The 27,813-nt window shown below is 35.4% G+C and overlaps 1 protein-coding gene across 1 annotated transcript in view; it reads right to left on the minus strand.

The window, feature by feature from the left end:
• The window catches only part of MTPN (myotrophin), a 61,330-nt gene extending 33,971 nt beyond the window's left edge, over nt 1-27,359 (minus strand). Inside the window, exon 1 of the mRNA XM_060020963.1 lies at nt 27,038-27,359. Coding sequence (XP_059876946.1) covers nt 27,038-27,109 — 72 coding nt within the window. The 5' untranslated portion in view covers nt 27,110-27,359. The remainder of the gene's footprint in view (nt 1-27,037) is intronic.
• Nucleotides 27,360-27,813: the final 454 nt, after the last annotated feature.

Raw genomic sequence — 27,813 nt, forward strand, 5'->3', positions numbered from 1 at the left:
GGCTTCAATGAAATAACATAATGTACCTGTACAGTAAGCACTCAAAAAATGTCAACCAATATTATTATTATTAGAGGCCTCAATAGTTCTCATTTGAATAGTTTTCCACTCAATTTTTCCACCTTCAACAATTCAACAAATGTAAACCAAGTAAATTAAAGTTCCTAAAGAGTAACACTGATCACACCTCTTCCTCATGCAAAAAAATTTCAACTGCTCCCTTTTGTTGAATAGAAAATCCTCACCATGATACTCATCCTCAATTCAACACCAACTTACTACTCTGGCTTTTTTATTCTGAAACACTGCGCTCCCAACACACGAGATGTGCTTTCCCACATCTGGAAAACTTCATGATGTTGCCTTTCTTTGGCATAGTCACCCCACTTCCACTCATGTCTTGGTGTAATGAGATTCCACTTACCCTTCAAGATCTATTTTCTCTCTAAAACTTTTACCTGATACTCCCCTGCCCACTATACTCTTGATATAAAATTCCCTCCTTTTAATCCTCATAGTTCTTATTTATATGTCTCTTACTACATTTACGTTTATTTAATTAGGTATTTCAATGATGTAACTCCGTTAAAGAAAGGACAATGCTTTACTTATTTATATATACTGTCTACAATGTCTGTGGGTGACTTGTGCATAAAAGTCCAATTTAAAGAATTAGTGTAATCATTTATACCATCTTTGTCATATTATGTAACCTGTTGTTTACCAAAACATATACATATACAAAACAAATATAAAGAGGTATGTATTTAAAAAACATTGTTAAGAGTGTCTGAAAGCCACATAATCTCCTTGTTGGAAAGGATTCTGTTATCTAATTCAACCACCCATATTGCGTTTGAATCCCTGCTTGTGCATGCCCAACACATAACTGAATCTCTCTAATGAAAGGCAATTCAAGACCTTACAAATCAGTCTATTCCTTATTTAAATGCTGGAAAATTCACTGTTTACAGGTTCTGATCCTATCCTCTAGGGACACATGGAACAAGGAGTCCCTATTTGCATGTTAGATTATTAATTGTTTAGCAGTCAGATGACACAGTAACTAAAATGAAATCTTTTCTATATGACTTGCTGTTATCCTGAACTTGGATTACTGACTTTTTGAGTATATATGGAGGGCCATTACATTAACTGCTACTAAATTGCATCTTAAAATGATCGTCTTATTTTTCCAGGCTGCCAAGTTCTTTCTAGAGTCTTATTAAAAGGAATTTGTTAGTCCTCATCTGCCCCTCCCTCCAGCTGCATCTCACCTATCTTCATGATGGTCACCTAAAGACATTAAAATTAAGTAAGAAAAGTCTAGGGAATGAGCCCCACCAGTGTCAGGAAACTTCCTTCAGTTTGCTACATAAAGAGATAGGTAGTGTATTTGGGTACTACTGTTCAAACAGTCTTAAATCTAGTTCATCACACTCTCATCTAACTATCCTTTCCCATATGCCCCCAAGCATACCATTAAAACATCCAAATTTCAATGAAATGCTTGAGAGTTCCTTTATCTAACAGTCTAGGAACTGCAAAAATGGAAATTATTATGGCAGGACTTAAGGTCTAAGTGATCTCTTTGTAAGTGTTACAAACAACCCTACTACTAACATACACACACACTTAAAAAGTAACATGATCAATAAATAAAATTTGAAAAATAAGAGATGTTTCTTCTAGTGAATCCTGCGATCCAAAATATGACCATTATTACTACCTTGCTGTACCTGTTTACTTTTTTCTATGAAAGTAGCTGCTTGAAAAAGTTATAATCACACTATTATTTAATATATGAAATATCTTGCTATCATTTTTGAAAGCCACATAATATTCTGTCAAATAGATGTGCCAGTTTACTTAAATATTCTCCTAATTCTGGACATGTAGGTTAATACCAAATACCCTAAAATATTAAAGTTCTTATTTTATAGAACATAACAATATCATATTTCATGAATTCCAAAGCACACATTTTCCTGTATTTTTAACATGTCTGAAATCAGGTCACAAAAGAGCAAATAAAGTCTTACCACTTTACCTTGGTGAGTGGGGAAAGGGGTTATGGGTTGATTATATGCTTTGTAAAAACACTAACAGTCATTCCTATGCCTTGCTTTGCTACGGAAACTAATAAATGACTGGATCAAGATGCTAAAATGTGAAGTACAGAATTAAATTATGCTGAATTTGGAGAACATAAAATGGTGAAATTCATGGAAAGTAGGACCTGTTGATATTATTCTTATGAAATTTGGGTGAGTCTGCCATCAATTAATTTTAGCTCAAAAATTAAACAGAATTTTCATGCTTTTAAATAAATTAAACCCAATAGGAACACATTAAACCCTAATGCTAATACTAAATGTGTGGAAGTTCTGACATCATCTGAATTTTATGTTCAGAGACTTAAAAGGAAAGCAAACTGAACTCTAGTATAAGTAATATATCCTGAAGGAAACATTCCCTGATATGCCTGTCCTAACTTCTGTGAAAACAGACAGAAAAAGACTACCCTAGAAAGCTCAGAAAACCAAGCGTATTGGCCAATTACTTGCATATTCATTTTAGCTGCAGGGTCTGCTCCCGTCAGAGGGAAAAAAAGTGACCCACTATTTCTCGACCCACAAAGGATCATCTTAAGCAGAGACAGAGTCAGAGACACATAGGCACATTCCTGCCTTAAGACAGAATTTTTTACATAGTGTATTAGAAGCAGGCAATAGAGAGTATAAAAGATCTCACATCAGGCCAACAAAGGCACCCCAAACTAGAATTCTTCTAGCACATACGCAGGTGATAAGTATGGTCAGAAGCAATCCTCACATCCTATCTGTTCACAACCCTGAATCTGGATAGCTTTCCCTCTTTAATAGGTGAGTAACTGGGACTTCCCTGGCAGTCCAGTGGTTAACACTCTGCACTTCCACTGCGGCGGGTCGGGGGGGGGGGGGGGGGTTAATCCCTGGTCGAGGAACTAAGATTCCACACGCTGCATGGCGTGGCCAAAAAAAAAAAGGAACTACGAGAAGAAAAACAATATGGGGATGTATGAAAACTAATCATATAGCAAAAGAAAAGGAATATCATACTGAAAACTCAACAATTTTAGAAAGCACTTACAGAGTTACCAAAATGGAATCCAAAAGATATGGTTTCTATGAAAAAGGTATTTTAAAAAGAAAACAGGCAAACATACAAAGTGAACAACTGAGATGCCAGCTGATAAGAAAAAGAAGCTGGCTGAGAAAGTAAAATATAGTAAGGAAACTGAAATTGCAATTGCAAAATTAAAATCTGCACCAAAGTCAGTAGAGTTGGGCAGCCCTACTCAAATTAAGGAAATTTAATTAAATAAAGAATTGAGAACAAGCTTAAGAAAATTTCCCATAATACGGAGCTGATAAACAAAGAAAAAAAATTTGAAAAAGATGATTGGTATAATTAAAGTTCAAACCTATAAATAATACAGAACCAGAACAAAGGGAACCGAACTAGTTATAAAAGTAAATTTTTTTTGAGCTCAAGAAAGACCTGAGCCTACAGATCATAAAAGCTCATTAGATTACAGACAAAATTGAATAGATCTCCTCCATTAATACAGCTTTACAATTTCTGTTTTATAAAAATAAAATAAAAAGTAAAAAATACATTAACAGGAAAGAAAATTAAATTAGCCTGATCTCTTATTTTTGACCTCCCTACAACACTGAATTCTAAAGAAGAGGGAGAAACTATCTACAATAATGATATCTGGAGGAGGCTTGGGTATCAGGTATAATCCCCTGAGGAGAGTTACTGACACTTATACTAATGGGAAATGTGTGAGGTGTTGGACGTAGGCAGAAGGTTGAGAATTTCTGATTTGCAGTTTGGAAAGAATAAATTATGCAAATCAATATTCATGTGTAAAGGCAGTCTTGGGTATCAGCAAATCAGCAGGTATGTCACCCGTGCTCCCCTGAGAGGGAGGCAAACATGAGGCAAACCTTAGACTTCTAGTGCAGTAATTCTCCAACATTTTAGTCTCAGGATCCTAGGGTTTTCTTTTTTAAAAAAATATGGGTTATATCTACAAGTACTGATCAAATTTGAAATTAGAAAGCCTTTTAACTGTTTATTAATTCGTTTAGAAATAACAAAAGACATTACATGTTAACAAATGAAATTTTAATAAAAAATAACTATACTTCCCCCACCCCAAAACTGAGGAGGATGGCACTGTATTATATTGGGTTGGCCAAAAAGTTCGTTTGGTTAGCGAACACGTTGTTCAATAAAGTTCTTTGAGAAAATGAAAAATATGTCTTTCATTTTTACTTAAAACTGAATGAACTTTCTGGCCAACCCAATTTTTTTGGTAAATTTTTTAAATGTTCGCTTCAATAGAAGACAACTGAATTCTCATATCTGCTTCCACATTCAATTTGTTTTGACATACTGTTTTGGCTGAAATATATGAAGAAAATTTGGCCTCCCACAGATATGTAGTTGAACAAGTAAAAAAAATTTTAAGTCTTTTAGGTCAATTATGGATATTCTTCTTTGACACTGTATTAAAAACTCAACAAGTGGCAGTTTGTTAAAGGTTATTTACAATGTGGAATCTGAAATTGTATCAACAAACTTCATACTCTGTTACATTAAAATGTAACATATTCTGTATTTATTTATTTAATGTATTTATTCATACTCATAAATACATTAAATGTATTTAATGTAACATACTCTGTTACATTAAAATCCATCCATCTACTTACACTTTGAATAGCTCTTTTATCCATGCAGCATGATTCTGTAACCTCATGCATTGGTAATTTAGAATATATTGGTTTACTGAGCTATGCAGATCTTCCAAATGTTGACAAATTTCTTTATACAATATCAAAACATCACATTCAATGATATCATTTCAGATCTCATTGGAAACGTCTTTAAATACTGGGAAGCTGTCAAACTCAAAATGGCAGATATAAATGTTCCAAATTTGAATTTTCTCTTAAAGCTTGAATTTTGTCTTTGGCAATAAAAATTATCAGCTGTTTTCCTTGAACTGACAGTCTCACTAAATTCATCTTCAAGACAATATCTGCCAAATACCCAAGTCTGAATAGCTGAATTTATAATTTGTCAGTGGATTTTTTTTTAATGGTGTTTCATAAAAAAAGGAGCTAGTGCAAGCAAGCTGCAACCCCAACGAATGTAGAAGTACTTTATGAACACTTCCCATTTCTTCACATAGAATACTAAAGAAGTGTACTCCACAATCAAGATTTAGTAGAAGGGAATTATTATTAATCTTCATCAAGGGGATATTTTTTAACTACACATGTGTGTAGGTAAAGTTCACAATGACTAGCAGTTATACAGTTTGGTGCCACTGTCTTGATTCACACAGCAGTTTTACTTGCCTTTGCTTTTGCACCATCAGTAAAATTATGATCACAATCAAAAGAGAAAATAAAGTCTTAATAGTATTATGAAAAGAGTTTTGACCTCATGGATCTCTTGAAAAGGTCTCTGGGGCCCCTGGAGATCTACAATACTTTGAGAACTGCTGCTCCAGTGAAACAAAAGAGAGGAATTCAAAATTAGAACACAAGAATGGGGAATTCTGGCATAAAAGAATTAATAATGAAAAGTAAAATTAAACGAGCCTTTACTTAAGCATATATGATTAAAAAATAAGTCTTGAGAGAGTAGATATACAATTTAACAAGTATAAACAATCACACATTTATATAAAGTAGAAAGGAGGTGAGGAAATAAAAAGCCTACTAGATTCTCAGACACAAGGTCTTATTAAGTGACACACTGACAACTAAATGCTGTACATGGGAAGCTTTTAAATAAACGATGGCATAACCTCCATGAAATACTATGCGGAATTGTTCAAAATGAAAATGAAGAGTGGCTTATACTCCTTGAATGCTTACCATGTGCCAGGCACTGTTACAAGTACTTTTCAGGTATTAATTCACTTAATTATCACAAAAGCCTTAGGAAGCTAGTACTACTGTTCTTGTACAAGGAAACTAAGGAACAGAGAAGGTAACTCATACAAGTTCTGTATTGTTGAAATGCAAGATTACCATGCTATTGAGTCAGTAAAGCAGGTACGATCCTGTTTATTTCAAAACTTAGAAAAATATGCTTATACATAATCATAAAATTTCAGAGAATACACACAACAAATTTATTAGTAGTTACCTTTAGAGAAAAGGATTATGAGGATATTCATACTTTCTTATTTTAGTAGTATTACATTTTTTAAAAATGAGCATGCATTATTTTTATAATAGATTAAAGCAAGATAGATATTATTGTTTTGAAAAACTAAAATCAAAGGCTACTGCTTAGCAAAATCTAGACCTAAACATTTTTTTTTCCAATAAATTTAAGTTCTAGTAACTTTTTGGAAGAAAAAGAAGAAAATAAATTCTGACAGCTAAAAAAGGCAAAATGAAAGCAAGTTTAAACAAAGTGAATTCAAAGTCTAAAAAGCATAAAGTTTAAATAAATTGATCAGTTATATCAATAAATGTGAATAGGTTTATCTATCAAAGATAAAGAATGAATTTTGTTCATGTTCATTTTGTTTTGAATTTTGTTAAATGACAACAAAAAGAAAAGCAAACAAAAAATCCAACTAGAAGCTGTTACTGAGCAACACACCTAAGAAACAAAGTAATATGAGAAAATTATAAAAGAATGGGCAAAAATACATCAGGCACATATATCTAAAAAACTAAGAAGAGGGGCTTCCCTGCTGGCTCAGTGGTTGAGAGTCCGCCTGCCGATGCAGAGAACACGGGTTCGTGCCCCGGTCTGGGAAGATCCCACATGCTGCAAAGCGGCTAGGCCCGTGAGCCATGGCTGCTGAGCCTGTGAGTCCGGAGCCTGTGCTCCGCAATGGGAGAGGCCACAACAGTGAGAGGCCCGCGTACCGCAAAAACAAAAAAAAAACAAAAAAGAACCAAAAAAACCCTAAGAAGAGTACTATTAATATATGACAAAGTAGAATTAAAGGCAAAGAAAAGTAAATGGGAAAAAGATGTTCATTTTACATTTTTAAAAATGTAGACGTCAGTCATGAATTTTTATCTGAATATCAAGAAAACGACTGACAAAAATAGTGTTGTACACAACTCAACATTAAAAAAAAACAAAACAAAGAAAAACCCCGACCCAATTAAAAAAGGGGCAGAAGAACCGAATAGACATTTTTCCGAAGAGGAAATGCAGATGGCCAACAGGCACATGAAAAGATGCTAAACACCACTAATCATCAGGGAAATGCAAATCAAAACCACTACGAGATAGCACCTCACACCTGTCAGAATGGCTATCATCAAAAAGAATGTAAATAACAAATGTTGGTGAGGAGGTGGAAAAAAGGGAACCCTCGTACACTGTTGGTGGGAATGTAAATTGGTGTAGCCACCATGGAAAACAGTATGGAGGTTTCTCAATAAAAACAGAACTACCATATAACCCAGCAATTCCACTCCTGGGTATATATCCAAAAAAACCCAAGTACACTAATTTGAAAAGACGCATGTACCCCAATGTTCATAGCAGCACTATTTACAATAGCCAAGACATGTAAACAACCTAAATGTCCATTGACAGATGAATGGATAAAGAAGATGTGGTATGTATGTGTACACACACACACACACACACACACACACACACACAATAGAATACTACACAGCCATAAAAAAGACTGAAATTTTGCCATCTGCAGCAACATGGATAGACTTGGGAGGGCATTATGCTAAGTAAAATAAGTCAGACAGAAAAAGACAAATACTCTATATCACTTATATGTGGAATCTAAAAAATACAACAAACTAGTGAATATAACAAAAGAGAAGCACACTTACAGACACAGAGAACAAACTCATGGTTACCAGTGGGAAGAGGGAAGGGGGGAGGGGCAATACAGGGGTAGGGAATTAAGAGATACAAACTATTATGTATAAAATAAGCTACAAAAAAAATAAAATAAAAAAATAAAATAAGCTACAAGGATAACTGTACAACATGGGGAATATAGCCAATATATATTTTTTTAATTAATTAATTTATTTTTCTGTACATGGGCCTCTCATTGTTGTGGCCTCTCCAGTTTCAGAGCACAGGCTCCGGACGTGCAGGCTCCACGGCATGTGGGATCTTCCCGGACTGGGGCATGAACCCGCATCCCCTGCATCGGCAGGCGGACTCTCAACCACTGCGCCACCAGGGAAGCCCTAGCCAATATTTTATAATAACTATAGGGTATAACCTTTAAAATTGTGACTCACTATATTGTACATCTGTAACTTATATAACATTTACAGCAACTATACTTCAAAAAAAAAGGTCTATCAATCTCCTATAACCATTGCTGAGGAAAGAAGAAGAAAGAATCAGCAAAATGAAGTATACATTAAAAAAACAGCATTGGAGTGAGGGACTATCATAATTATCTCAGTCTTTGGCAGTTAAGAATATAGCCAGGCTTGATTAATAATTAATGAGATTGAATTAATATATACCAAACTCTCAACTCTATGGAAACTACAATTCTATTTCCACTGACTATTAACAAAACTCATTTATAATAGACCGAAGAAAACCTCAATACATTCCCAAGTTTAGGAGCTTACAGAACCCATTCTCTAATCCCAATGCAATAAAACTAAAAATTAGTACCAAAGGCTTTAGCACAAACACAAAACAGAACAAAAACACCAAGGAAACAACAAAAATAACACACAAAACAACACACAAACACACACACACAACCAAACCAACACTTAATGTCCTAAATTACTGATGGAGTAAAGAGGAACGCAATACTAGAATTAGACTATTTTGAAAATAAGGTAAAAATGTTAATTATATTAAAGAATATTACTTATAGACAGAACCAAAACTGTGCAAAACCAAGTGAGTTTTTGTGAGATGGTTAAATTAAAAGTATGGATTTTTAAAGTCTGCCACAATTCTTTTACTTCACATTAGATTTTGAAAACATTTATAATTCTGCTTAAGTCTTGAAACAACAACAAAAATTTTAAGTACACTAATTGTGATAACTTTTCATATAAGCTGAAAGGTAATGACAATCTTTACAAATTTAGAAGTCCATAAAAAAGTCTGTATAGAAACACCATTCAATGCATCTTGCTTCCTAAGAAAATTAACCTCAGAACATCTGACTTGAAAGATCTATCCTTCTAGTTTTGTAAAAATCAGTGTTAATAAGAGTTCATTAGAGTTCCTAATGCTTGAGAAACCCAATATTTATATATATTTATAAATATATATATATGCATACATATATAATATATATCCATCAATATTTCCTTTAGAATAATTGTTCCCAAACCTGACACTGTTCAAATTATATATATCCTTATAAAAATGAACATTCAGAACAGAAGAAAAGAATTAAGAACAATATACAGCAATTACAGCACTAACTGCAGAAAATCTCCAAGCTAATTAAAAAAAAAAAAGTCTTAATATTTTGAATCAAAGTCTAGGAGCCAAAGTACTTGCTCAATTCACTTTTCATTTTAAACAAAACTGGCAAACTAATACCTGGCTTTGGTGATCTTGTGTAGCAATTTGACTGTTTCCTCTTGAATAACAAATTAGGGGAAAACAATGAGCAACATTCTGTGCCAAAGGTAAAGAAGTCTTACAAGGACTTAAATTATTATTTAATTATGAAGCTTGAAATGCTGAACCACTTTTTTACATGATTAAGTCAAAGCGGCCTGGCATCTTTTTTATTTGATCTCCTCATTCTTCGTCTTACTTACACCTTAGAAGTAGTTAAAAGTATCAAAGAACACAGAACCCCCCTAATGCACTGGGTGGCAAGAGTTAAATCCTATAAGGATGTTACTCCCCCCGCCCCTCCCCATTCAGACACCCTATCTGCCAGTTTGCTAACGTCAAGAAGGAGGTGAACTGGTTCACTTGGACTCTGCTAATGCCCTCTTTCCTATTCAGACTTTGGATGCTCTTCTTTTCCTGTCATTTAGACTCTAAATTTTACCAATGACTTTCACCTTGACCCGATATTCCTTAATCTGATCTTGTTTTGCCTTCTGGATAGAGAATAGCTGCAAGCTCTTTCTACATAAACTCCTCTTACCCTGGTATACACAGCTGTAGATCTTTCATAAGACCTTGAAGCTTTAAAGAGTTCTTCATTCACTAGTCATTTATTTAGTCATTCCTTCATTCATTCAACAAATATTTATGAGCTCCCACTATGAGCTATATATTATTCTAAGTGGTAGAAATACAAAAGTGAACAAAACAGGCAAAGTTCATCAGGTCAAGTAATGGCCTGTAACCTGCTCAGCAAGAGCTGGATTATGGTCACTGTGGTTCTAAAAGTTTCTCTTTTGACAACAGTTTGTGCTAAGTCAAACAAAACTTCAAACTCCATTCTTCCTCTCCCTCCTTAATTAAAAAAATAATAATACTCATGTTCCTGTAATGGAACAAGAGTGCTCTCTGGAATCTAACAGATCCAGAAATAAATTCTGGCTCTGCCATTTACTAGCTTGGTTACCCTGGGCAAGTTACTTGAATTTCTTCAAGTCTCATTTACCTCATCTGCAAAAAGTCTTTTATGGTCTTTTTTAAAACAAAATTTTCTGACAATTAAACAAAAAAATGTAGACCAAGCACTCAGTAAACAACCTCACATTAAACAGTGGCCACTGGGATATTGTGATTATTGTTATTTCATAGCACAGCGCAAAAATTAGGACTCTAGTCATAGAAAACAAACTTATGGTTACCAAAGGGGAAGGGGGGTTAGGGATAAATTAGGAGTATGGGATTAACATATTCACACTACCATATATAAAATAAACAACAAGGATATACTGTATAGCACAAGGAACTATATTCAATATCTTATAATAACCTATAATGGAAAAGAATTGAAAAAATTATATATATATATATATATATATATATAAACCGAATCACTTTGCTGTACACCTGAAACTAAAACAACATTGTAAATCAACTATACTTCAATAGAAAAGAAAAAAAAAAATTAGGTCTCTGGTTTGCTTTATCCGTGTTCTAGGGATATTACTAGTCTAATCACTTATATGGTCCAGAGAGCAAATTTTCTTCTGGTAGGCTGCTGTTACTACTTCATTGCAAGTGCAGCTACTAGAAGTTTAAGGCAAACAAAGGGTAATAGGTTAGGTACACCAGTAAAGAAATTTCAAGGGGCTTTATGATAGGAAGTGTTCTATCTCTAACACCCACAATCCAAATACAGAGTAAATCAGAACAGTCTAGTTTACTTAGTATTTCTATATTTTTAGATGTCTAACTCTTCCTTTCACTAGATTTCCCCTAGTTTTTCTCAATCTTTGCCTTCCCCACTCTCCTACATGGCTTTAATATGGAATAAAAACATATTTTTAATAGTTTCAGATTTCCTATCCTTAATAGCAACATTTTTAAAATGCATCTCAAAAGTATAGTTTGGTGGAGATAGTTACTATAGATCCAGTACTTCTTATAGGCCTCTACTACACAAGATGAGGTTCATTTGAATAATAAACATTCGGATGGGATAGTGTTCTTTAAAATATTTCTAAATGAAATGGTTATCTGGCTCCTGCAGAGAACTACTATTTTAGCCTTCTCCTACTTTTTTAGGCTTTTCTTCAGGTGAAAAGAAACGACTAATTCTCTTCCTTTGATCTTTAAGATACGTACACGTTGCTGCAACTGAGCTCTAAGGCATAAGTACATACTCTACTGTCACAAGAAACCAGTGTCCTCAAAAGCTACTTAGCAAAGAGTAGATTAAATTAGCATACGTGTGACCATTTTGTAGTGCAGCACGTAAATTAATACTGGACACCTGACTGATTGTAGAATGTAGCAAAACTATTAAATTTAACAAATTCTATACAGTTGAGTCAATGTCCCTAGTAATTCAGTTACAGCTAAGTATTACCTGTCCCCACTTAGAATTCAAAGACTGTAAGACTCGGGTGTTTAGGTTTTTTTTGTTTTGTTTTTCTTTTTCAGTATTTTTATGATGACAGATCCTTTTGGGAACTGGATGAATGCTATGGACCTTCCTTTCCTATGACCCTCCCTCTGTCCTCCTCCCTCCTCTGCCACTCAAGGTTAAAAGTCCTTACCTTAGGATATTACTTTGCCAAGAAAAATCATATGTTACTGCACTGGTGACATTAGTGGGTAAAACCAGTACCAGAGTTATAAATACCAGTACCAGAGTTGCAGATAATATTATATGAAACTTTACGATACAGAATATAGATAGATGGCACAACAGAAAGGTAGAAAGTCTAAGAGTATAAAATAAAATCAGCTTGCTCTTAGTCCACATAGTTTCTACAAAGTTAACAGTAAAGTTCTGTCACACCAAATGCATCGAACTCTCAATGTTATAAATATGAACTCATTTCAAAGTAATGAACAATGATACCCATAACAAATAATCATTTAATGAGCATCTCTTTAATAAATGTAATATATGAAGATACAGCTTCATAAAGCACTTTAAATGTTTTAAACAATAGTTTCTTATTACTAGTTAAAAATCCATACTAGGCTGATCCTGACCAAAGTGATCACCTTCTAATATCCAACAGATAAGTCACCTCAGATATGTTCCCAATTGAGGGTTATTTTCACTGACAAAATTACTATGAGTGGTAGTAATTTTGACACACTTCAATGGTTGTGATGGCTGAGAATCTGGCCAAAAAGAAAAAAGCTGTTTGCAGTAAAAAACAAACAAAACACATATACCTTGTTTAAGGATGAGAACTACAAAATAAAACGAAGTCCTGTGTTTTTAACACCATTTTACAAATAATTATGTATCTCTGTCTCTGGGACTCTTAACCTAGGACTATTCAAGGTTCTGAAAGTATGTATTCAAATTATAGGTTCATTTTCATTAATTTACTTATTAGCAGCATCACACAGAACAGAAAGCAAAGAAATAAAATGTGCACCAGAAAACATGTTAAGTGCAAATGTGTAAGTCTTTATAAGTATTTTTAATCCATAAAAGTGTTAAGCATCTTTCTTTCTTACTAACAAAAAAAGTTTTAAAATGGAAGCCTACAATAATTAAGGTCCCAAATCTTATGGTATGTTACCATATATACCTTCTATACATCTATCTGGAACTTTCAAGTTTTTTTTTTCTTTCAAAATGACTACTTCGGGCATTTAAATTAGTTTTATATAGTTGATTTACTTATTAAAAGCACACTTTTCTTCTTTGAAAGGTTTAAAAGCAATTAGACATTTTCTAATTGAAAATAGTGAAGTATTAAAATTTTTACTGATGGTATAAAATTACAATTTTAATTTAACAAAATATATATTTCTATATGAAGAAAGACTACCAAAATTAAGAAAATCCATCCAAAACATTATAGCAGTATCTCAATGTGGAAAAAGATTAATATGATCAAAAAGTAGCTTCATTTTCAAGAAACTAATTCATGGCTCCATAATTGGAATAAATGCCTAAAAATATTATGTAGCCTGGGAAATCCCTTGTACTCTGTTCCAATGGTTTATATTCTTAAAGGCTGTATCTGTAAATAATCCCATGATAAGGAGAGAGAGGGAGAAAGGGAGGAAAGGACAGGGCAAGAGAGAAGGGAAGAGAAAGAAAAATTCAGTCCCTAAAATTTCAGGCATGATCTCTGTAGAAATCTGCTGAGTGGGAAGGGGGTTATATATTTTCTTAAGATTGTTTTTTGTCACCATCATACATGAATGACAACTTAAATATATTCATATCTTTTATTCCTGACAGAACTGCTTATTTCACTGTTTTCCAGTACCATCACAGAAAATAATCTAAAGGTAAGATGATTTTTTTTAACCCCTTGGAAATTAATGTTATTATTTTGCCCAGAAGCTTACAGACTAAAAAAAAAAAAATTTCATAGTTAATCATTTTAGCCAGGATGTATCTTGCTCTTCATTTGGGTTTATTAATTTTGAATAGAAGTATAGGGACTGTCTATTTCCAATCTGGGGTCTTTTTTCTGAAAACTTGTATTTCTATTTATCAGTTCAAACTTGTATGTTCTTCCCTATCTTCTGCTGGTTTGATCTCAATGTTTTACCTACTGTAATACTTAATCTTGATTTTTTTTTCCATCTAGTATTTCACATGTAGTTCTGAAACATTTCATTACAAATGATGTGGAAAGAATACTCTTCTAGAACGAATCAGATCAAATCCAATCCTTCCACTCATTAGTTGTAGGATTGCAGGCAAGTTACTTAATTTCCATTTCCCTAATTATAAAATGGAGATAAGGCCTACCTGGGTAGATGTGAGGATTAAATTTCATACATATCTGTATGTATATTTATTACGTGGAACCATACCTGGCATAGAGTGAGTAGTCAAAGGGAAGGCATTCTGTTCTCGTTATCTTCCATTTTGAATGTGATGTTCTATAGCATTCATTCTCCTCTATATTGCAACCAAATATGATTCCTTGGCTCTTACAGCAATCTATTCTTTTTATACAGTTGTATGTTTTCTTAACACGTTTGTATAGTTGCTTTCTAAGTTCTTTTCATATGTCACGTATTAAATAGGGAAATAATTTATTGAGAACCCATACATCTATCTATCTTATTTGTTGTTTGTCCTCTACACCCTTTTATCTGAACCTACCAAAGAAAACTCATCCTCAGAAGAGTTATTGAATACACTGGCCAGCACTGTAGGTCTCAAATGATATTTGATGAATGAACTGTGAATGAACCAGTGAGAACTGTGCTAACTAGTCTTCTCTTTCACTCCTAGAGTTGGAAATCAAGCCAGGTCACGCGACTGGCACTAGGGCCGGAAAGAGAAGAATTCTGGCACGTTTTTGGTGATGGATGACCTTTGATAGCTGAGAAGATTTTGTAAAATTCCCTTTCACAGTTTAAAGATCTAGTTTCTCTTTGCATGTTTATAAGTAATGATTCCTAATTTTCAGAATAATTTTAGGCCTCTTGCCTAAAGGTTCACATTTACTGTAGAAACACTATACTTTTTCTTTTAAAGAATTTCATTCAGCCTCTCTTCTCTCTTCCCCCTATCTGTACATGGCTTTCCATGCCTTGCTTTTCCTTACAGTTCAATACCTTTAAACCATAAAGATCATATTTTTGGAAAGGCTGATCCCGAAAATAAGTTTTATATTTGATCATATATTTTAATTATTTTAGATTTCAAAAACTCAAGGGGAAAGAAATGAAATTTAGTTTATCGGACAACCTGGTTTTTGTAACTTCAATGTTATGCAGGAGTGAGTAAACTATGACCAGTGGGGCCAAACCTCGTCTGCTGCCTATTTTTGTAAATAAAGTTTTACTGGAACACAGACATGCTCATTTGTTTACATAACATCTATGGCTGCTTTTTAACAGCAGCAGAGATGAACAGTTGTGATAGAGACTGTATGGCTTACAAAGTCCAGGCTGTAAGAGAGCCTTGATGTCTCTAAGCCTCCTCTTAGGAAAGGGTCTAAATAAAAACAACACAAATAGCAAATATTTACTACACAGTTACAATATCTTAGGCACTGCTTTGTTAAATTTTACATTAATTATCTCTTTTAAAAATTGGGTAAAATTTTTGCATAAAATTTATGGCTAAAACGTGAATTGGGTACTTATTGTAATCCCTATTTTCAGATGAGAAAGCTGAGGGTTTTTTTAAATTTATTTTTGGCTGCATTGGGTCTTCATTGCTGTGCGCGGGCTTTCTCTAGTTGCGGCGAGCGGGGGCTCCTCTTCGTTGCAGGGCATGGGCTTCTCATTGTGGTGGCTTCTCCTGTTGTGAAGCACGGGCTCTAGGCACGCGGGCTTCAGTAGTTGTGGCACACAGGCTCAGTAGCTGTGGCTTGCAGGCTCTAGAGCGCAGGCTCAGTAGTTGTGGCACACAGGCTTAGTTGCTCTGCGGCATGTGGGATCTTCCTGGACCAGGGATCAAACCCATGTCCCCTGCGTTGGCAGGTGGATTCTTAACTACTGCACCACCAGGGAAATCCTCTTTTTTATTTTTTTTAACAACTTAAGTTATATTGGGATTAAATGACAATTTAAGGCAATTATTAATATATATAGTAAATAAAATGGAAACATTTACATTTAAGACATTTATAGATTTTAGTATTTTCCTCAGTGAGTAACAGTATTTTCACATGTCTTTATTCAAAGCACTTTTCATATATGTAATCTTATTTTTTTTAAACTGAAGTATAAACGACCTACAACACTATGTTAGTTCCAGGTACACATCATAGTGATTTGATATTTCTATACATTTCAAAATGATCATCATAATAGTTACCATCTGTCACCATACAAAGTTATTAAAATATTATTAACTATATTCCCCACACTGTACCTTTCTTTCCTGTGACTCATTTATTTTGTAACTGGAAGTTTATAACTCTTAATGTCCTATTTCACTCACCCCTCCCATTCTCCTTCCTCTGGCAACCACCTGTTCATTCTCTATATCTATGCATCCATTTCTGTTTTGTTATGTTTGTTCACTTATTTTGGTTTTTAGATTCCACATATACGTGAAAATCATATAGTATTTGTCTTTCTCTGACTTATTTCATTTATCATAATACCCTTGATGCCCACCCATGTAGCAAATGACAAGATTTCATTCTTTTTTATGGCTGAGTAATATTCCACTGTATATATATACACCACATCTTTATCCATTCATCTACTGATGGACATTTAGGTTGCTTCCATATCTTGGCTACTGTAAATACTGCTGCAATGAAATTAAGAATTTAAAAATTCTTAACTGAAATTCTAAAATGATGGCCACGAGAGGTTACAAGTGGAAGTTTGTGTTATATTTATACAACTGCTATCACTATTACTGTATTTCACAACTATTACAGTAGTGAGGAAAAAGTGAACCAAGTTTGAAAACTGAGCTATTTTTAAGTGAGGAAATGCAGGAATATCATTTACACTAAGAACATCTGTTTTAAAGAGGTATGTGGTAAAACAACTTTGAAAACAACAAAGCAAGGAAGGGTTAATTCCTAGAGATATGGCTTCAACGCAAATTTAACTAAACTATATAGGTGGATAAAAGACAATGTGATAAAGATTGGGAATACAAAGATACCTTCTAAAAAATTCATAGCTCAACAGGGGACAGGCAGGTAAAAATTAATATGGGGTTCTTAACTGCAAGCAACAGAAACCAATTCATACTGATCAACAGAAATGTAATGCATTAAACAGGCATTAAAAGTAGTTCTCAGAATTGCTGGGAAGTTTGAAGAACTGCACTCAGTAAACGGGCAGGAACTGAGCGAGAAGGCTTAAAGGCAAGAAATAAAAATCAAAATCTGTGACATGAGCCACCTGAGTACAGAAGAGATGTCACTACTTCTCCTTTTGGCAACTGGATGCTTTATTGCTGCCACTACATCTTTTACTGTGCCCACACAGGCTCCAGATAAAAGCATCCAATTAGTCATGTTTGGGCTATGGGCCAATTTCCTAAAGTTTGGGCACGAGAAAACAATTTATTTGTCCTTTTTTGCTTTTGTGTAGTGGGAGCCAGGGCTTGCACTTCACCAAGATTCATACTATATAGCAGGGAACTCCTCAAACACAGGAAGGGGCTTCAAAGGCTGGGAAGCCCCACCCCCAAGAAAACAATCCCCCCTCTACAAACACTGTATCTTAAATCAAGATTTGCAGAAATATTTTGAGGGGGAGTCTCTGTGTGCTCAAATACCTATTCAAATACTTAAATAATAACAAGTGATATACTCCTATACATTCACCTTTGTTTTTTTAACCAGTCATTAAGACAAAACTCTTTTTCAACATTCAAAACTTAAAGACATATTTCACAGAGCAAGATTTGAGTTTCTTAAGCCACTCAGTTTTTCAAACTCAAGTCCAGGGACTTGTCAGTCAAGTCAGGAGCCCATAGCTCTCAAGTTTAAGAAACTACACTAAAACATAATATAATAAGAAAGCTCTATATTAGATACCATGTTGGCATAAACGAGGGATTAACTACAGTCAGGGAATGCTATGCAGAACAAAAACTTTAAAATAACCAGAAATTTACCAAGCAAATGGGGTGGGGCAAAAAAAGAATACTCCAACAGAGGTAACAGCTAGTATAAAGCACTTCATTAGAAAACACTGTAGCGTAGTGAAAAAGGCACCTGTTCAGGTCAGGAAAAGTGAATTAAACTCCTAATCCTAATTAGCAGTATAATCTGGGTCAAGTCCTTTAACATCTGATTTTTCCTCATCTACAAAATAAGGGAGACGGACTAGATGATCTTTAAGTAGTTTTGCTACTAAACAAATTTCTGGTTATTATTATTAATCACAATGGTTAACATTTATTGGCACTCACCATGTGGCAGGGAAAATAGTATACAGTTTACATATATTAGGTAGGTATCATTATCCCCATTTTCCCCAATTGAGGAAACTCAAGTTCTGAGCAGTTAGCTAACTCATTCAAAGTGATCCAGTTAGTAAGAGAGCCACAGCTGGAGGATTTAATTGCAAAGCCAATACATTCAATCATAGTTAAACCAATCACAAAATTCCAAATTCCCTAAGGACAGGGAATTTGCTACTATGGTTTTTATTATGCTATGGGTAATATGTTTATTATCTACCTTTTTCTGATATCTAAATTTTTCAGAGGGCCAAGAATTTAGACCCAAGTATCAAAATATTCATTACTTTATATGGTCAAATAGAAATCTTTCCAAAATATATCATACACATCTCTGTTTAGATAAAAGTAGATCAAATTTTAACTTTTCTTGAAGCTCAAGGTTACATTTATACATATTAATTATTGTATGGTTCTGTGGAACTTTAATATAATGTGACTCTTTTCTCTTCATTTTCTTGGGTCAGCTTATGTTTTTGTTTCTTCTCTCACTGCTTTCATTAATCACAGGTCCTCTACACCCTTATAATGGTTTCTGGACTAAAAAAATAAATCAAGTTGCAAAAAAATTACTTTCAGCCATATTTCTCATTACAAGGTGGCTTTTGATGTAGTACCATAAAGTAATTCTTAATTATCAATTCAGCTGTGATTTGATGACCTAAGCACAACTTTATTGTTTCAAATACTTTGACACAGAATATTGCTGTACTGTACCATATCCTCCTATCTTAAGATACTTCATAACGAATTAAAATCTAAAGCATCATGTCTTCACATAATGCCAGCGAGCCAGAAAAAAAAAAAAGTTTAATGTTTATGAAGTCATATGGGTTAAATGTGAGGTAGGTTCCAAAAATGCTCCTTGTTTCCCTGAAATGATAGAAAAAAGGAAAAATCCTTATAGGAACCCTCCTGCAAAAATTCTAAAGAGAATAGAAGAGGGAAAGTGGCTCTATCCCATACTAAAACATATTATGAAACTACCATTAAAACAGTTTAGTATGGATAGAAAAAGAGCAAGAAATCCAAACACATATTGGAATTTTCTTTATGATAAATAGTTCAGATTAGTAGGTAAAGAGGAATTACAATAAATGTAGAAACTGTTAAAAAAATACACAAACTATATTCCTATTTCATGTCTTACTTCAAAATAAGTAACTGAAGGATCAAATGCCTAAAATGCAAAAAAATGAAAAACAGAAGTTCTGGAAGAAAGACCAAATTTATTCATAATCTGATAGAGGAGAATAAACAGGTCTCTTTAAATAGGACACAAAATCCAAGTCACAAAAGGGGGAAAAAGGGATATACTTAGCCACATAAAAAGTAAAGACTGTTGTAAAACAACAACCAAAAAAATGAAGCCAAGAGACAAACTGGAAAAAATATTTGCAAAACATATGATAAAAAAACTAACTTCCTGGACTTCCCCAGTGGTGCAGTGGTTAAGAATCTGCCTGCCAATGCAGTGGACACAGATTTGAGCTCTGGTCAGGGAAGATACCACATGCCGCGGAGCAACTAAGCCTGTGCGCCACAACTACTGAGCCTACATGCCGCAACTACTGAAGCCCGTGCGCCTAGAGCCCGTGCTCCGCAACAAGAGAAACCACCGCAATGAGAAGCATGCACACCTCAATGAAGAGCAGCCCCCGCTTCCCGCAACTAGAGAAAGCCCACACGCAGCAAGGAAGACCCAACGCAGCCATAAATAAATAAACAAACAAACAAACCCCAAATACTAACTTCCTTAATTTATAAAGGGCTCATACAAATCAATAAAAAACAGACCAATTACCTACTAGAAAAATGAACAAAAGATATAAACAAGAAATCTGAAATGAATACAAATGCTAATAAAGTTCTGATGTTTGATTTCCTCATTAAAGAAATGCAAATCACCTATTCAAATGGCAAAAATGCAATGTCTTAGGGAATGATCAGTCTCAAGTGCTACTGATGTGTGTCTAAGTTGATAAAATTCATCGGGAGGGTCATCCAGATATAGCCTGAGAAGCTGTCAAGCATATGTACAAAGGTAATCATGATAACATACACTGGAAAAAGATGTTTATCATGGAGCATTAGTTAAATAAATTATGGTATATCCATAAAATGGAGGCATGCACCATTTAAAAAGGCAGGGGGATGAATAAATTTCAATGTAGAATCTAAAATAAACTATTAAGGAATTAAAAAAAGCAAAGTGCAGAAGTGTGTATAGAATTATTTTTAAGTGGGGAAATGGATGAGTAAGCGGGTTTTCCAATGTTTCTCTGGAATTAATTATGTGAACCTGTTAAGTGTGGTTAACTTTGTTCACAGGGACTGGGGCAGAGAGCCACAGGTCTTGCATTTTCTAATCTGTTCCCGAGTTAATGTCACTTTTTAAAGTTAATAGGAATTATCTACAGAGTAGAATTGTGGGCCAATTTTTGCCTTTTTAAATACTTCTCTGTCTTAAAAATACCTAATAAAATCTATATTTTAAATTTAAAAAACCACCTGGGTAGGGATAATGGGCAATGGGACCCTTTGTTGCACTTTATTCTATCAATACAGCTTTATCTCTTAAATAATAAGCATATATCATTTTAAAATTTAAATCAGCTTTAACATATTACACTTTAAATTGTTTGCCCTAGTTTGATAATGTTTAAAATCTCAAAGCAAAACACTACATATGGACATCTGAGTGAAAACTTGTCTTCCAATGTTAAAAAGATCTTGCATTATTTTAAATTCAAAGTAAAAGACTAATAGAAAAGTATCTATACTAAACTTTCTGTATCTACTGAGGGCACCTTCTTCTACAAGCTGACCTACTGGCTTTCTGACTGGGTCACAAGCCCTGCTGCAGAAAGGGCATAACACAGTGACAAATTTTTATAAGAAAGAAACTGATAATTTAAAAAAGAAGCAAACAAACAAAAAGAAACAACAAAAAAGGAAACTGCATAAAACTGATACATGCAAGATAGTGTGAATCAGGACCTCTTTTCAATTGCCTATTTTATTAGGAAAGTGAAAAGTGATCCCAATAAGTCATGCAATTTCTAAAGATTAGAGTTGATACTTTTCTCTCAGGTTCAAGAGATCATTTTCTCTCACAGGTGAACAATTGTTGCTTTTCAAACATACCAGAGTGTCAAAGGCAGGTGTAATTAGATTGGGGGCTGGAGAGGGAAAGGAAACCACAGAGAAAGGGAAGTTAGAGGCCTGATGTATAGTATTTCACAGTAAGTGAAACAGAAGCACATGTAAACAAGAGAGTATATATATCAGACCTACTGTAGATTCTAAGGTACTACTTATCAATATAACTCACAAGCATTCACCTCTAAGAGAGTTGGATCCTCAAAACTAATCACAAAGCTCACCTCTAAGTAGTCTCAATGGATAATTACCATCCTGCTGTGATTATTTTTAATACTTACTCAATAATACAGTACTCCCTGAGTTACCTAGCATTATTGAGAAATGAAAGTCAATGGTATGCTGACATAAATAGCAAGGAGCTTTGAAGCCAGAGAGACTAAGTTCAAATCTCAGCTTCATTACTCAAGAGCTGTATGACCTTGGGCAAGTTATTTAATCTTTGCCTCTATTTCTTCATCTCTAAAATCTCTAAAATTGGGTTAACAATATTAACTATGTTCAGGGGTTGATGTGATAAATAAATGAAATTATACCTGTACATGGCATCACAGTACTCAAATATATAAAGTTTTAAGAACATATCTTTTGAAAAAAGTGCCATTTGTTTAATTTAAACCATTCTGAATAGAAGTCTCAATACTTCAGTTAACTTTTGTTTCTTCTTAAGGCAAACAGACACAATTTAACTTTTCCTGTACTGTACAGGATCGTAATTATTAATACAAATTATAAGATTACGCATGACGACACATACAAAAAAGTTTCCACAAGCTTTCAATCAATCAATCAATTAATCAGTTTCTTTACAGACACTTTGAGAAAGACAGCACCTGACAAGACTTAAACTTTATAGCGATGTCTCCATGCTAATTATTTCCAAATGTAACAATTTTACAATTAAACAGTTGAAAATTTAAAAAACTGTACCCCTTTTACTATTCCTTATTCACAGAGATAACTTGTGCTTGCCTCCTGCAAGCCCCTTTCTCATTTTCTTAATGTGCTCATGCTAAGCAACTGTGAGCTAAGAAGCCAGATAACCATTTCAAGGCAGACTGATCTGGTGAAAAATATATGGGCTGTAGATTCAGACAGCTCTGGGTTTAAATCCCAGTTGTGCTACTTATTTTGTGACCTTGTTAAATTACTTAACTTCTCTAAGCTTCAATTTCCTCATCTTCAAAATGGGAATACTATTACCTATATTGAAAGGCTGTGGTAAAAGGCAAATGAAAATTTACGTAAAAATCTTACAGAATGCTTTCTAGTACCTGGCAATATAAGTCATCCTGTCAATGGTAATTATTATTATATAACTAATGCAAGATGTTGAAACTATAGTGAAGTTAAGAATAAAAAGAATTTCTTACTTGGAACATATGCTTTTAATGTGTGAAATTCCTTGGCACTATACTGGAGACACAAAGATGAAAAAGGATATAGTATCTATCCTCCAGAGGCTCACAGCCTTTAATTAAAGACAGACATATAAACAAAATCACAGCAATTTGATAAGTGAAACAGTAAAAGAGGCAGCACTCCATTTGAAGTCAAAATGCTTCTCTGGAAGAGATGATATTTAAGCTAAGAGGAAAAATAGCTCACCAGGTTGGGAGTTAGGGACTGAGGTGAGCTGACTTGGTCAAAGAAGATGAAAGAGCACATGTGAAGATACACAAGTAAGAAACAGCCTAGCAGGGTCTGGAGCAGAGAGCGTGTAGAGAGAGTTTAAAAAGGCAAGCATAGGCCAGATTTTCACGATCTAGTACGCCAAACCAAGGAGGAGTTGGCCCTTTTTTAAAATAAATAATGGGGAATCACAAAAGTGTAAGGGCAGTGAAGAAGGTTGGCTGAAAAAGATAAGATGCTCAGATTCGTATTAGAGAGAGATCCCTCCAGCTGAGATGTTCAAGTTGATCAGGAAAGAGGGGGGAACTACAGTCAAGGAAAATACAGTCCAGATGGTTAAGCAGCAGCAACTAATCTAAAGTAGTGATGATAAGAATGTAGAGTAAGGAATGGATGAGAGAGACTGAGAAAGGGAGTCCTGATAACACTCAGAAATTTGGGAAAATTCCCCAATTTCTAGTTTGGGCAAATGATTGGGTCATAATGTCATTAGTCAAAATGGGGACAAGAGAAATAGAAACAATTTTTGAGAAGAAAATGTGAGCTCAATTTGGAATTTATCTGAATGGCGCTATCCATTAGGCAGTCCGGAGCTCAAGTGAGGGCTGAATTAACTCCAATGGGAGAAATTAACATAAAGGCAGAAATGGAAGGCAAAAATAAGGCACCAAGAGGAATCATACAGATTGAAAATGGGTGAATATCTACTATTACTGCTCATGAATATCTTACTTTCTCTTGTTTTCCAATTGGACAAACTGCTTACGAAAGTGAGATGTTATTTTACTTTGCATGCTACTTTAAAACCATGAACGCTTTTCCACATAGGTCTGCTTAATATAAACATATGAGTTTTCTGAGCATTGCGTCCAAATTCTTCACTATTATGCCAGGCTTAGCGAAGTGCTGGGGGCCTGAAAGGTGCCCAAGAAAAATGGATGAATTAAGTAAATATGGTCTTTTGGTCAGTCAAGAAACCAATTTGTTTCAGATATTGTTTTAATGACACAGATGAATATTTCATATGGAGTAATCTTAAGTTTTTCTTTATATGCTGCTTTTTCCATTTAGGAACATAACAATTTTCAATGGTTTTGGAACTCTGAACTTATTTTTCAGAATTCAAGAAGTTACCCCAAACCAACAATTTATGCCTATCCATACTCCAGACTTCTGTATAGAAGTCAGAAGCAGATAGAAAAATACAATTATTGTTTTTTAAAATATTAATTTTAAAAAAGGGAAATACTAAAATGCTTCACCCACAGGTCCATTCTTAAATGTTAGCAATGTGAGAGATATTCACAGGAGTACTCAGAAGAGTATTTTTAAAGATTCTCACCCCTTAGAAGGAAAGCTACACAAGTCCAAATGTTTCTTTACGTACTTTCTTTGTACACACTCAGATAAATGCACATTACATAAACTTAGAGAATAATAATGTGTGCAAAAATTGGTGGATGAAAAAGGTAAATCAGTGAATAAGCAAGGAAGATAGAGGCTGAGCAGAAAAAACCATGTTATGAGGACCTGAAATGTGAAAAGGCACAATAAGGGAGCTCAGTCAGAAAAAAATGGAGTGCTAGTTTTTGGTTGTTTTGTTTTTTATTATTTTTCATTAACAAAGCAAAAGATATTTGAAGAGACTCAAGTTACCCAAGAAAAACTAAGAAAGGAAAAAGCTCAATGGTCTGTTCATAGAATTACTTTAGAGTCAAACCTTTTTGGATAAACCAGTTCTTAATACTTTCTTTTACTTTGCTTTGACTGTCTATCCTTCCCTCTCATGCACATCTTTTTTGTTAATGACAGTAAGCAGTATGGTAGTAATAGGGAAAAAATCAAAATCAAACTGAATAGAATGACCTAATTTAAAAACTAACTGAAAATAAATTAATCCATTGGTATTGGCACATATTTTTACAAAAATGTTTTTGTGTGATTGAAAACTATGCATAATCTGCCTGGATGTGGACCTTGGGAATGTCCTGCTAGAAATCTTGATATCATAAATTTTCACAATTACAGTTTAGATTGTGAGAGACTGCATGGAGAAGTTAAGAAGTCTAAGTTTGGGAGTCAGCAGTTTAGTTCTGCCTTCGTTTGTTCTCTCTATAACTTTGGATTTTTTTTTTTTCTCTTAAGTACCCTGCATCTCAGTAATCTTATCTGTAAAATGGGACTAATAAAAGGACTTACTTTACAAGACTCACAAGGATGATACTAAATAATATAACAGGAAGACACTATATAAACTTATTTTTATAGCTGCAAGCTCAGTACTTAAGAACTTTTCATATCTCAAGAATATCAAATAACCTAGGTTCCACCATTAACAGAAAAACAAAAGCCCACTCACTTCCAGAGTACTTCAGTGTCCCACCACTGGAACCATACCATGGACTGAAGTGTTCCAAGTAATTTCCTTCCTTTAATCTTAAGGGAAACATCCAAAAAGTCCGATTTCAGACTATGCGAAAAGTCTAAATTGTAATGGTACTAAACAGAGTAAAAACTATCAGTAGCTTGCCTTGCACAATCCTGTAAGTTTTAAGAAACTCTGCTTCTGGTTACTTGTTTCTAACAGAACTCTGAAGCAAAAACATAGCAACATACCAGTGGTCATATCCTTTGAAGAACTAAAATCTGGATTGGCTTCTTACACTTTTAGAAGGTGAGCAAGATGCCCTCCCTGATCATGTCATAAAGCTATACTTTTTAGAAGCAAGATGTGCTCCATGCTTAGGTAATAAAGTCATACGTTTGTTTTGAAAGATTTCTTTTTAGATCACCATATTAAAATCACATGTAAGTTCTCCCCTAATTACACAATGCACAATTTCAGGGTCCAAAGGCAGGCCAGCTTGGAAATTTTAAGTTTACCACTTGATCACAACGTGGATTCACATCTGGGTTTAGGTTTGAGATTAGCTTTCTTCATCATGATTCTACCCCCAAGAGTACTGTGACTAAACTGCCTTACTATTTATTACACATATAAGCATTTCTGATGGAATCAAGGAGAAAGACAGAGTAACCAAAGTTCACACACTTGTTTGGAAACTGCTCAGATAACTTAAAGACGCCCAGATGCTAAATGACAACCTTACCACTGGAAGCAAAGAAGTTATTTGTTTTAGCGGGGGAGAGGGAAAAGGCCACACCCAAAGTTAAACGACTTCACAGTGAAGTGATACCAAGTTTCAGAATTTTAACTACTGCTATTTTCGGTACTCTTTTTCACGGTCAATGAATACTTTAAATTCATAACAGGCCCAAAGTTAAAGAAAACGTTCCTCTGACCCTAATCACTTGTTACTTCATTCAGTAGTGGGCAGGTCCAAGATGGAGAATTACCTCGTCCAGAAAAAGATTTAAGTGTAACTCTGGAGTAGAAAAGGGCCGAACTCAAGTCATCAGGGCTCGTAAGTGACTCTAAAAGAGCGGGTCACCACTCTCCCCTCCCCCAAGAGGTCGGGAAGGCAAGAGCCTGACTGTGTCACCACGGCAGTTACCTGACACAGAACGCGACCGCGTTGTGTGGACCCATCTTTCAGTTTGGACGCTCCCTGCCTCCCGGCTCTCTAGGTGCCGCCACCACCCGGGAGGTCTCCCCCACCCCCGCCCCCGCCAGCCCAGCTCCCAGCAGCTTCCTCAGCCTCCCCTCCATCCCACCTCCGTGCTCTCGCGACTCCACTCATCCCCACGTACCTTGGCCACATAGTCTTTCACCTCATCCAGGTCTCCGTTTTTCAGGGCCCACATGAACTCCTTGTCGCACATTACTGCAGCGGGGCGGGCCGGCTAGCCAGGCAGAAAACGAGGAGGCGGTGGCAGCAGCAAGCGGATACCGCCGGGCGAGCGGGAGACAGGGCCGCGCGGAGCCGGAGCAAAGAGAAGGCGGGGTAGGCTGGCAGGCGAGCGAGGCAGTTGGCCGCGGCGACCGTTAGGGCGGGAGAAAGAAAGTTTTTTGCGGCCACCGGGCCCAGCTGAGAAGGTTCCGCCTGGCCGAAGAGAAGCTGGAGCGCTTGCACTTCCGGTTCACTCCCCGCTAGGGCCCTCCCCCAACTTCCTCTTCCTCTTCCCGTCGGCGGAACGCCCCGCTCGGGACCCCGCCCCGACGGCCCGCGGCCGAGCGCCCCGCGTGCGCAGGCGCAGTGGCTGGGACGGCTGGCGGAGATTGCTGGGGGAGGAGTGGGCGGGTCTGGGAGGCCAAACAAGGGGGTCGGAGGTCAGGAAGGGCAGAAAGTGTGTGGCGGGAGTTTTAGGGTATTCCAGAGGGGATCAGGACGTTTCTGCGCCCCATAAGCGGGAAAAACTTAAGAGAAACCCACAGCCTTGGAGGGCATGTTGCTCACCTTCCTAGTGTGCAGTAGGAATTTTTGATTTGAATTCCTTGTCTTCTCTTTTCTTTCCCTCCTCCTCTCCTTTTCTTTCTCCTTCCCTCGCTTCCTTGCTCCTTCCCTTCCTTCCTCTACTGTCAAGCA

Source organism: Delphinus delphis, chromosome 9 (genome assembly GCF_949987515.2).
Source record: "Delphinus delphis chromosome 9, mDelDel1.2, whole genome shotgun sequence".
NCBI lineage: Eukaryota > Metazoa > Chordata > Mammalia > Artiodactyla > Delphinidae > Delphinus > Delphinus delphis.